The sequence below is a fragment of the Rhea americana genome, unplaced genomic scaffold (genome assembly GCF_003343005.1).
Source record: "Rhea americana isolate MKP2758 unplaced genomic scaffold, rheAme1 scaffold_278, whole genome shotgun sequence".
In the NCBI taxonomy this organism is placed as follows: domain Eukaryota; kingdom Metazoa; phylum Chordata; class Aves; order Rheiformes; family Rheidae; genus Rhea; species Rhea americana.
The window spans coordinates 1,028,531-1,040,127 of record NW_028186399.1 but is presented as its reverse complement, the minus strand read 5'-3'; the positions used below and the strand labels follow the sequence as shown (position 1 = coordinate 1,040,127).

Here is an 11,597-nt window from a genome sequence, read left to right as displayed (position 1 = left end):
GGCCCCAGGCTTCACAGCCCCCCATGGCCATGGCCCCCCAGGACACCAGCTCTGCCGTTCCCATGGGCCCTGCAGCGCCCCCCAGACCCCATCTCCAAAGCTTCCCAGGCCTGCACCTTCCCCAACCCACTGCTCTGCAGCCCCCCAGGACCACAACCCCCTGGACCCCATCTCCGCAGCCCCCCAGGACCGACCCCCCGAGTCCCCTGCTGACCCCAGGGTGGGGGGTGCCCAGGACAGGGGGGCCCCCAACAAGCCCCATCCGCCGGCGAGGGGCACGCACCCCACACCGTCCCCCTGCCCAGGCTTCCCCGCACCCCTGCGTCCCACAGGTGCCAGYGCAGGGCACCCGGGGAGGCGTGCAGGGCGCCGTGCACACGCGTGTGTGCACACACAACACCCCGCATGCACRCCCATGGTGACACACGTGGGCTGCGCCAGCGCCTGGTGCCCCAGCAGGTGTGTGCACACGCGCACCCCTCGCAGGCACCGACGCTCCTGCCACGCACACGCCCATTGCACAGCTCCGGCACACATGCACCGCACGCAGCCGTCACGGTCCCACGCCCATCTCACGCTCACATGCACACGCACAGACCCTCACTCACATGCACAGCCCGTCACACGGACCCCTCTTACACACCCCCTGCCACACACTGCCACACGCGTGCAAGCGGAGCTTGCACGGGGCTACCAAGGCTCCCCCAGTCAGGCACCCCGGGCCCCTCCACAGCGCCCCGCAGGCTGTACCAGCCGCCTGTACAGCCGCGGCAGCCGGAGGCCGGGCCCGGTGGTGCCCAGGGCCGGGGGCAGCAGCCGCGTGGTTTCACAGGCGGCTGCGTGGGTCGTGCTTTGGCTTCCCCTGCGTGTGGCCCTCACTCCCACCCGGGTGCCAGCACCCCTGCAGRCAGGGTGACCCTGGGGGGGGAGGCTCTGGGGCTAACGCTCTGTGTGGTCCTGTCCCCTGCCCCCTGGGCTGGGCTGCCAGCCAGAGATTTTTTTATTAATAGAAAAAAAAAAAGCATTTAGGTCTCCGCCTGCCACGGCCGCCCCACGCCTGCCGCCCGGGCCCTCCCACCGGCTGCGGGGGGCCGACCCCGCGTCAGCCTCCGCTCACCCCGGGCACCGCGTGGGAGGGGCGCAGGGAGCCTCATTGGCTGTTCTGCCCCCGGAGGTGGGACACAGCGAGGCAGGGGCCAATCAAATGCCGCCTCGCCGCAGCCATTTTGTTTGTGGGCACAGCCCCCGTAGCGACAAGCCGCGGCAGCCATGTTTGCTGAGGGCAGCGCCTTGCCCCGGGCCTGAGGCGGGGACGGCGGCCATGGCGCCGGCTGAGGGGGCGAAGGGGAGGGAGCAGGGAGACCCCCACACACAACACCTGCCCCAGCCAGGATGGCCCGGGGGACAAAGCACAAGAAATTGCTGCAGTACTTTGGGTCAGAAAACGTGATCCTAGGGGCAGGCAGGGAGCAGGCTCAGCCCTGGCAGGCGTTAGGGGAAAGGAGAAGGGGGAACAAGGCCCTGGAGCAAGCAAGCGCCACAGGGAGCCACGGGCCAACCCGTCCCCCGGCACCCTGCGCTCCTCTCCATGCCGGTGCCGAGGGGAGGGCACCAGGGTGCCTCTCCCTGCCCTGCTCCAGCCCCACGGGCAGGCTSGTGCCACAACAGCCCCATGCCCGGCATCGCCGCCCAGCATCAGCCCCTGTCCAGTCTGGAGACACGCAGCTGCCTCCGGTTCTTCACAGCCACGAGCRTTAGGCATGAAGCGTGGGACCACGCGAGCAGGGAGTGCAGTGAGAGGAGCCCGGGCACCTGCCCAGAGGGGGATACAGGCTCTCCAGAGCAGCAAGGGGGAGGTGTCRTTTGACAAGAGCATTTATTCAAGTTTAGAGGATTTTTGTTGTTGTTACTGTTCATTTCCCTCCCCCCCTCCCTTCCCTCCTCCTTTAAAAAAGTGCTATATAAAGACACTGACCTTACAAAAGCTGTTAAAACCAAGGGCCGGGCAAGCCTGTCCCACAGGGCCAGGGCTGAGCCCCGCAGCCCGGCCCCAGGCCTTCTAGTGTTATACTTGTGCAAACAGAGACATCCTTCAGCAAGTCCCCAAGGAGAACGTGGGGTGGCAMGTCCTGTGCAAAGTGATGGAGAGGCAGGGCAATGGCTGGATCACATCTGAGCCCAGCTCCCCAGTCCTGGTGCCATCCCCTTCTGTCAGGGTCCCTCCAGGCAGAGCTCGGCAGCATGGACATCACCACAGCCAGGGACACRTGCCCAGCTCAGTTGACCGTGTTGCTCCGGCTCCTTCCCTCTGTGCTTTCTGTCTCACTTGGCTGGGTCCCTCCTCCATTCAGTCCCAGGAGGGAGACATCATCTGTGGGGACACAAGGGATGGCTTAGGGGCTGTTGTAGCTGCTGGGGTGACCTAGCGCACACTGGCCTAGTCCTTAGAGGCTCTCCTGCCACCAGCACAAGGGCGCCAAGGCAGCACARGGACTGTGCAATACCTCCCCTCACCCTAGATTAGGGCAAGAACTGGGCATCCAGAAGGGCCGAGATGCAGCTGATGAGCTGACACCCATGCCCAGCTGACAAATCCCAGGCACAGCAAGGGGCACCTAGTTCCCAGCCCCTMACATCTGGCTACCACCCGGGACAGCTAGAAGGACCTCCCTCTCCACCCCTCAGCCACCCTTAGGCTGCAGGGCTCAGCATAGCCATTGCACAGCTGGGCAGAGGCAGATCCTGCCCCCTCCAAGAGGGCACAGCAAGCAGGCACAGCCCAGGGCATTGCCAGCTCTGGGAACAGGGACAGCAAAAGCACGAACACAGGGAGCTGGGCCTGCCCGGGKGCATACCATGAGGGTCACCTGGCTCCCACCAGGTGGGGCTGCGAGCTTCCCTGAAGCCAGCCTTGCCCCAGCATCTCCTACTGGGATAAAGCTCCCAGCACCTCACTGCAACCGGGGTGATCTGGAAAGACACTTTCCTTTTAGCCCAGACTGGCAGAGGACTGGGGAACTGCCAGAGCCCCCAGCCCCACACCTACCCCCTCCCAATGCTCCCAGCCCTGTGGTCACACTCACGGAAGCGGACTCGGATGGGCCAGATCATGATGCAGCACAGACACAGTGTGGCAGCCATGGCAATCCCCCCAGTGACCACCACCATCACCCAGTGGTAGAAGCTGATGCAGGCAGGACAGCAGAGCTCAGTCCTGCAGGGAGAGGACAGGAGGGGTCATGCTTGATGGCAGGGACTGAAACCTGGCCCAGCACTGCCCAAGCATCCTGGGGCTGCTAACATCCTCCCACTGCCTGGCAGCTGTCCTAACCACTCAGCTGGGTCTGCTGCAGGCATCAGGGCTGGTTCACACTTGGGCATGAGGGATAGGTCCAGAGCAAAGAGAGAGMGCAGCACCCTGGACATCTTTATTCCCATCCCTCAGCTTTGGGGGCCAAAATACAAGTCAAGGAAGGATTTAAGACAAATTAGAGCTGGTTTTCACTGATGTCTCTCACTAAGGGCATAACAGCATGCTCCAACAAGGACCTCAGCAGATCTGGCCAAAAATATCACTGGGAACGTTCCCACCCTGCAGGGACACTTACGGGCATGGATGCAGGTTCTGGATTGCCATCACAGCCAGTCCGTTGGCCATCTTGTCCGTGAAGCTCATGGCCCCGTAGACGAATGCACCGCTGTGCTGCAAGGGGAGGGGAAGCCTCATCTCCCATTGCACTGGGGCCTGCCTGTGCCATGCATCCCAGAGGTAGAGAGCAAGAGCCTTGTGCCCTCTCATGGGCAGAGCCCATATTACACCAGAGCCCAGCAAGCAACAGGGCCTGGGCATAAGGGACAGGTCTGCCTGGCTCCTTGACTGCTCCGTACCCCTGCAGATGTCTCCTTAGCCCCACTGTGACACCCTAGCTGAGCTGCGGTCCAGCTCAGCCAGATGGTGCAAACATACCGTATTGGTCCCAATGAGGTCAGCTGTCATGGAGAGGGATGTGACCAGGATGGTGGCAGAGCCAGCTCCAAGCAGCATGGCCGCAGCGTAGATCTCCACTCCCATCTGCCTGGTCAGGGTCACCCAGGAGGCAAAGGCCAAGATCACCAGGATGCCCACAAAGTAGGTCAGCTGCTCCACACCAGCATGGGGACAGCAGAGGGAGAAGGGAGAGCTCAGTCTTGGCTGGTCACACTCCAGGTCCAGCCAACACTCAGCAAGGCAGGGGTGAGCAGGGAGGGTGTTGGGACCAACACAAGAGTCAGTCCTGTTGCAAAATACCCTCAAGTCTAGAGACACCARCCAACATCCCTCCTAAAACTGCACCTGTCCAAGAGAACAGGGGCATGGTGCAGAGACCACTTCCCCCACCCCAAAGCCCAGTGCTCCCACACCACTATGGCACTGGGCAGCASCTGTGGGTTGGCATATCCTCCTGCTTGTCTGCCAGCTGCTCCTTAGGCCTGAAGGAAGAGCCAGGACCATTTGTTTAACAGGTCTTGGTCCAGGAGCCCCCTCCCCACCCCCACAAATGCAAGAGCCCTGCAGTGATCCAGGCAGCTTTAGAGTATCAGCTGCAGCCTGACCTGGATCCTGGGGGAAGCTGTAGGTACAGAGCCCACGTGGGGCACAGAGACAGCCCCCAGGCTTGCCCTGCACCCAGCTGTCAAGAGGAGAGGAGGGCCTTCCCAGGGATGACATTTACTCCAGACCAGAGGGGGATGCATCAGAGAGGCAGCCCATCCTGCTGGCACTGCAAGAGACCCACATGCTCCACATAGAACAGCTTGGCTGGTAGCACTCTGYCTGTCTCTTGTGGGCACCTCTTGACTCTCCCAGACCTGTCAGGGCTGAGCAGTATAGACCAACTGTAGGCCAGCACTGCTTTCCCTGACCTCAGCACCCTCAAAGAGGTGCAGGATAGTCCATGCTCCATCAGCTGGCTCAACACCAGGAGGAGGCTGCTTGGCAGCCAGGATAGGTGTGAGCAGGGGTCCGTGCTCTGCAGTCAGGTTCAGGTGCGCTGAGCGTTCTCCTCCCATGACACTTGTGGGAGCAGGATYTGGCCTTCCTCCCCACAACTCCTGATGCTGAAGAGCAGATTGTTATACCCTGCCCCATCAGGCTCCCAGGACTCACATTTCGGCCTATCCACTTATTCACAGGCTTCATGAGGAAGGAGGACAAGAAGCCACTGACGTACATCATCAAGGGAATGGTGGCAATGTATTTCTGGGAGAGATAAAGACATGAAGATGAGCTCCAGGCCCTCAGCACAAGACCCCTACCCAAGAGACATTGGCACACGCATGCGAGCCTGCCCTGTGCCCACCTTGGGCAGCAGCAGCGAGTTGGTCARGTACATGGCAATGTAGGTCTGGGACAGGTTGACAATGAGCCGGGTGGCCATGTAGAGCACTGCCACCTGCAAAGAGAGAGATGGCAAAGACATAGCAACGCTGCTCATGGCTGTACAAACCGAAGATGGGAGAGGCTGACACCTCCTGTGCCCAACTTTGCCATAGCACGGAGGGTGCCACACGCCAAGACAAGGACAGGCCACCTGACATGGTAGGTTGGTGCCTAGTACAGCCCCATCCTCAGCACTACCTGGGAACACATCCCTGGGCCAGAGGATGCCCCAGCCCAGGCTCAGCGTCCAGACAGGGCAGCATCCCAGGACAGGCGCTGTGATCCCCACTCAAAGCCAGATGCTGCGTGGCGGTACCCTGACCCCGTTGTACCTGGTAGAAAGCAGGCTCCAGCAGCCAGTGTTTCCAGAGCAGCAGCGGACGTGGAGAGCTTGCAGGCTCCTTGTGCAGCAGGGGTGTACCCTCCTCAGGCTGGGGCAGCACACCCAGAGGGTATGGCTTTTCTTTGGTGCCCAGGTGGAAGATGAGGGAGAACACAGCACCCAAGCCCACCACAATGAGGGACAGGTTCTGGTGAGGCAGAAGAGGTGAGCATAGCAAAGGGTGCCCCTTGCCTGTCCACCATCCACCCAGTCCAGAAGATTGAGGAGCAAAAATTTGTTCCTAAAAACCCAGGGGAGTTTGATGCTGCCCATCCAATGCAGCAGAGCAGGAGAGATCTCGGGGCACTGGCATCTCAAATCCCCCTACCGCCCTCTGAATATAGCCCTGTCCTGCCCAGGGGAGAGCTCTGCCACTTACCCGAAATACAGGGACATCCTGAATGCCCAGGTGCTCCATGCGCTCAGGCTGCTCCACCTGCAGGTTCAGCAGAAGCCAGGCCAGGCCATACACAGTGATATTGGCCATGACGGTGAAGGCATACCTGAGAGAGTCAGTGTCTGAGTGATTCGGAGAGATGAGCGCAGCRCACACCTCAAACCAAGGCTAGCCTCAAGTCAGGCAAGGTGCAGCCAGCTTCGCACCACATGGTGATACCTCCAAGAGCACACAGCGACTGGCCAGCCCTGGCCATGCATTCACCACACTGAGCCACCTCCCAGCATTCTCCATCCAAGCCTTGGGCAAGACTGGCAGGAAACCAAGCTTCCTCAGAGTCRACCTGTCTATCCTCAGTCACAGTCCCTCTCTGCCCTAAGGATGTCCCAGCTTACACACAACTCACCAAGACCTGGAGTCCCTAGAGCAGAGCCCAGCTGTGTCCCTGGCTCACAGCTACTCTAGCACCTGCCCCACATCCTTTCTGCATGGGAGTGAGACGCTGCACCCGCTCACCCTGCCRGAAGGGCAGCTTCCTCCCACCAAGGTAGACAACCAGGCCCTGCTCCATCTGATAAACACTCTTCCCACAGCCTGATCCTGCCAGATAAGCAGCACAGAACCAACCTCTGCACAGAGCTGTACACGAGGCCCAGCCTGTCCCCACTGACAGGGAAACTGGCACAGGACACTGGCCCAGCTCAGGTCTCCTTGGGGTGTCTGGGAGGCGTTTCTGCCTTGGGGAACATTCTTCTCCAGTCCCAAARGAGAAGTGCCCCCAGCTCGGAGTAGTGCCAGGTGAGCACTGCTTTTGCCCTGCTCATGGGCCACATACAGCCACCAGCAGGGTACAGCCTGGAATGAGCTCATGCCTGGATGCAACTTCCAGGGCTGGGCAGAGGGTTTGACACCCTCTCCAGCCTCTTCCCYTGCAGGATCTCCTGGGGCATCCCCACAGCCCAGAGTAGGAAGGGAGCTGTCAGATAGCCCTGATTCTCCCACCAGCACTTCATTACAAACCCTATCTGGTTTCATGAGATGGGTCCAAGATCTCCAAAAGTACTAGGAAGGGTCACGTTCAGCACAGTATGGTGATGGTTTTGTCACCAGCATCACTGGCAATGGGACCTTTTTGCCTGGTACAAAGGGGTTTGGGCCATGGACCCACAAGACCAGCATCACTGGGACATATCTTGTGGGATACCAGGTGTGCAGGGGTCCAGCTATGCCCAGGGCCCAGCTGTGCCCACGGCAGGGAAGCGTTTGGACCTGTGGCACCTAGAGGCTCTCTGCCATGCAGACAACAGAGCTGGTGCAGGCAGGGCCGCTCCTCCCCACTCAGGGGAGGCCCAGGCCTAGCCACACTCACCTGAAGGCTGTGAGCTCCACCTTCTCATGGTCATTAGTCACCAGCTCAGGGATGAGGGACAAGTGGGAGATCTGTGTGGCTGCCCAGCCAAACTGGAAGATTACGATGAAGGGGAGGTAGTAGATAAAGGCTGCCCACTGTGGCGTGTTCTCCTTGCARCCCAGGCAGGGGTTAAAGATGAAAGGGAAGGACAGGAGGACGCAGGTAGTACCTAGAGAGGTAGAGACAGGTAGTGAGAGGCTGCAAGCCCTGTTTCCCTGGGATCCCAAAGGCCACAGCTGGCTCACGCACCCTGCAAGTCCCATCCGGAGGGCAGAGGCTGTTGGACAAGCACAGCCAGCCCTATGCTAGGACAGCTCCTACCCCCAAGCGCTGGGGAGGAAGGTTGGCTCCTTCCTCAGGCCAGGTAAATCATAGGGAGCCTAGCGCTCCCATCACCCTGCCTCATCCTGTGCAGGACGATTCCTTTCCCTCTAGCACCCAGCAGCTAGAGACAAGCAGACCCTTGTCAGTGACCTTTTCACAGTCAAGAACATCCAAAAAACCAAAACCACCTTCCACTTGCCCCATCCACTGTCAGGGGACATACTCTCCCCCCCCGCAACTGGGGCTAGGGACTCCCTAGTACACCACAAACAAGGGCTTCTCTGCCCTTCTCAGGGCCTGCAGATAATCAGCCCAAGGACACACGCCTCCCTTCCGCCCGCCGGCGATAAGGCACCTTGCAGGCCAGGACAGCTCTGGGTTATCCTGCAAGCACAGGGCTTGCCCAGCTGCCTCCTCGTCTCCTGAGGGGCTGGTGGAGTGAGCATAACTTCCTTCACGCTTGCAGAAGTTGCCACCAGAGCCATGGCCTGCAACTCCCCCTCCCAGGCAGCTTAGCCTTCATCCCAGCACGGTGGGGAACAGGAACAGATCTGCTCCTGGTTGCAGGTCCCAGGACAGCATGAGGCTGGCATCAGACGCTGTTCCACCACGCTGGGCTTCAGGAACAAGGGGAAGTTCACAGCTGAGTCAGTGAAATCAAATCCAGCTGCTTCCTCCATCACAGCATAACGGTGTCCCCTTCACACAGGATGGGGACGCCTGCGTGGAGCAGGCAGGGACATGCTTACTTCTYCCTCTCCTTTCTCAAGGTCATGCATCAAATCCACTGAGACACTTCACTGCTCTCAAGGCCCAGAAGCTGAAGCAGAGATGGCTGTGTGCCCTGGACATCGCTGTACTGCGCAGCCCCCGCTCTGCCAAGGTTCGTGGCACCTATCAGCTGCACAGAGCCACAGGAGCCGGTTCTCACGGCCAAGGGGAATCTGCAGCCACTTTGTGACGTTCCCCGAAGTCTCCTCTCTGCTGAAAGGTGCACACCCCTTCTCATGAGTGATTTCTCCCTTCACCATCTCCAAAAGGCAAAGCTCAGGTTCAGCCCCCCCTGCTCCCCCGTCTCCCCAGGGGGCCTCTAGACCACCACCAAASCAGCTGCCAAGGGCAAAGCCAACCTCCTGTAAGGTGATACCAGAAGTCCTGCACAGGACTCCTGGAGTACCCCAGGAACACATCCCTGTCTGTCCCTGCTCCACTCCATGGGCAAGTGGCAGAGGTCCAAGCTCTCATCTCAGTGTAGCATCCCTGAAGTGACCAAGCTTCCAGGAAGCAGTGGCAGGATTGTCAGGCTACAAGTGGATAAGCCTATCACAGGCTGCAGGCAGGAGTTTGGGACAGCACAGCCAGACTTGCTCAGCCACACGGGACTCATGGTAAAGAGCCACTCATTATTTCCACCCTGCTGTTGCAGGAATCCACCAAAAGCCTGAGACCAGGACAGCTTGCAGAGTAAGGTGCCCAGGACACACGTGCCAGGGCAGGCCACAGCATCTCTGGAGCTCTGGTACCCAGCAGCTCTGCAGTCAGCCAGACCACCACAGCGGAGGGAAGATGCTGCTGAGAGAAACTTGTGGTAACTCCTCCGAGGCTGCGGTTTCACAACATTTCCTCCGATCTGAGCACGGGTTGCTGCCAGATGGGCCACCCTACTCTCATACAGAGGATTTAGCCACAGTGTGACCAAGCAGAGAGCCCACAATTTGACCAGGGAACTGCAGCCTTCAGAGCTTGACTGTGCCTCCAGCCTCCATCCCACTCCCTAAAGAAAGGGGGGCAAGACTAGAGGGCCACAGCACCGCTCACTGCACCAGGATCTTGGGCCACCAGTCAGTCTCTTCTGCAGCAAGGAGCAGAGTGAAACAGGGGTTGCCTCAACCTCATTTCAAGAAGTGATTTGGGACTTCCCTTTTCATTTACACTAGAGAGCACCCAGCTTGACCAGACCACAGCTTGCGCTGGGAGAGCTAGTACAGCTTCAGCCACTTCCCTAAACCCAGGGCACAGATCTAGCAGGCACTGCAGCTGGGGGTGAAGTTGTCTCCCCTCAACACCAAAAAGGAAACCTTCCCCCAACTCGCACAAAGTTTTAAAGCCCAAATGAAGCAAAACGCTGGGTAATCAGCTGCCTTATCAGCCCTCAACTATAGTTCAGTTATATGAAGCGGTTGGCCGAGATAAACTCGGTATCAAGATAACAACATCCACAATACAAACATCTTCTTCCCCTTCCAAAGAAGCTAGTACTCTAGCAYTACTGTACCGTTGCCAGGAGGAAGCATCAAGGGTCCTTATCTGTGGCTGAATCTTCATGCTAACTGACCCATCCCCTGCTTGAGACACCACCAGCTCAGTCCTGCTGGGGGTGGGGGGCAGACCCCCGTGCCTTCTCACAGCCCAAGGACCCTTTCTCCAGGTCACACCATCCCCTGAAGAACAAACTAGGACACTGGCAGGGCGCACACACACAGAAGTCCTCACCAGCCCCAGCACTCCGTTGCTTTTTGACTCCACAACGTGGTTTGAGCCGAGCGCCTGTTAATAATTCATACAGGCTACAGACCCAGTGCCTCTTCCCCATCCTCACGGGGTCCTTACTCATCAGGCGCCTGGCTGCCTTAACCCGACAACGTGCCGGGAAGGTCACAGGGCAGACCGGCACTGCTTGTGCCTGCTGCAGAGACCCATCTACACTGCTGCCACAAGGAAAAATACCTTTGCAAACACAGCACTTGGGGAGTCGAGATCTGCTGCAGCAAGCAGCACAGAGCCATCTATCCTGCTTGGTCTCCATACGCCAGGAATGGTCCCCAGCCCCTGTGCCCAGCTATGCAGAGCAAGAGACAGCCACCAGCCACAGTGACGGGAGCTGCCCAGCCACAGGCAAGTCCCAGGTAAATCCCCAGACTCCTGGAAAGCCCAGACTTAACTCTAGGTCTCGTTTTCACTGTAGCCTCGATCAGCTAAACCTCTGATGCCATCCCCCACGTGTCACAGCTGGGTGATGCAGGGCCACCCTGCAGCCCTACACTGCTGCCCAGGGAAGCCAAGGGACTGGGAGCCACCACTTACTGCTGGGCACGGCGCTGGGACTGTCCGGCTGCCCCTTCCCGCTCCAGCCCAGGCTGGCCCTGCCAGGGCTCCCAGAGCACCTCTTCCACCTCACTAACCCCCAGCACTGCCCGCCTCTGCATGGGGCACCCCAGGCCCCACCTCAACACCACAGGGGCTGTCACCCCACATATGGGGCACCCCAGAAAGGTATCTCCAGAGCTATCCCCCTCCATGTGGGGCACCCCTGGGCCCAGTCTCCTTCACCCAGGGCACCTCAGCCCCAGCCCTGCTACCCTCCAGGGCTGTCTCTCTCCATGCAGGGCACCCCAGGGGGGCTGTTGCCTGTCAGTGGGGGGCACMCCAGAAAAAGCTGCCCTGGGGCTGTTCCCCCCCACCATGGAGAGCATCCCTGGGGTGCATCTACACCAGACCACCATACAGGGTCCCTCAAAACAGTATCCCCAGGGCTGCCCCTTCCCCCCCATATGGGGCACATCCTACAAGCCCCTCCAAGGGCTGCCCCCTCCCATATGGGGCACATCCTACAAGCACCCCCTCCCCAGGGCTGCCCCCTCCATATGGGGCACATCCTACAAGC

At 59.7% G+C, this 11,597-nt stretch overlaps 1 protein-coding gene across 2 annotated transcripts; it reads right to left on the bottom strand.

Moving 5' to 3' along the window:
• Nucleotides 1–1,934: 1,934 nt before the first annotated feature.
• On the bottom strand, nt 1,935–11,468 carry MFSD12 (major facilitator superfamily domain containing 12). Of its 2 annotated transcripts, XM_085308537.1 has the most exons (10): nt 8,289–11,468; nt 7,568–7,778; nt 6,181–6,304; nt 5,752–5,949; nt 5,340–5,432; nt 5,147–5,239; nt 3,968–4,138; nt 3,609–3,703; nt 3,084–3,214; nt 1,935–2,371 (listed from the first exon to the last, which is right to left on the bottom strand). In XM_085308537.1, exons 1-10 carry the CDS (start codon nt 8,416–8,418, stop codon nt 2,277–2,279), a joined length of 1,341 nt encoding a protein of 446 aa, XP_085164663.1. In that variant the 5' UTR covers nt 8,419–11,468; the 3' UTR covers nt 1,935–2,276. The 2 variants fall into 2 exon arrangements, with proteins under 2 accessions (XP_085164663.1, XP_085164664.1); XM_085308538.1 differs by lacking the exons at nt 1,935–2,371; nt 3,609–3,703 and having other exon boundaries at nt 3,150–3,214.
• Between the last annotated feature and the right edge of the window lie 129 nt (nt 11,469–11,597).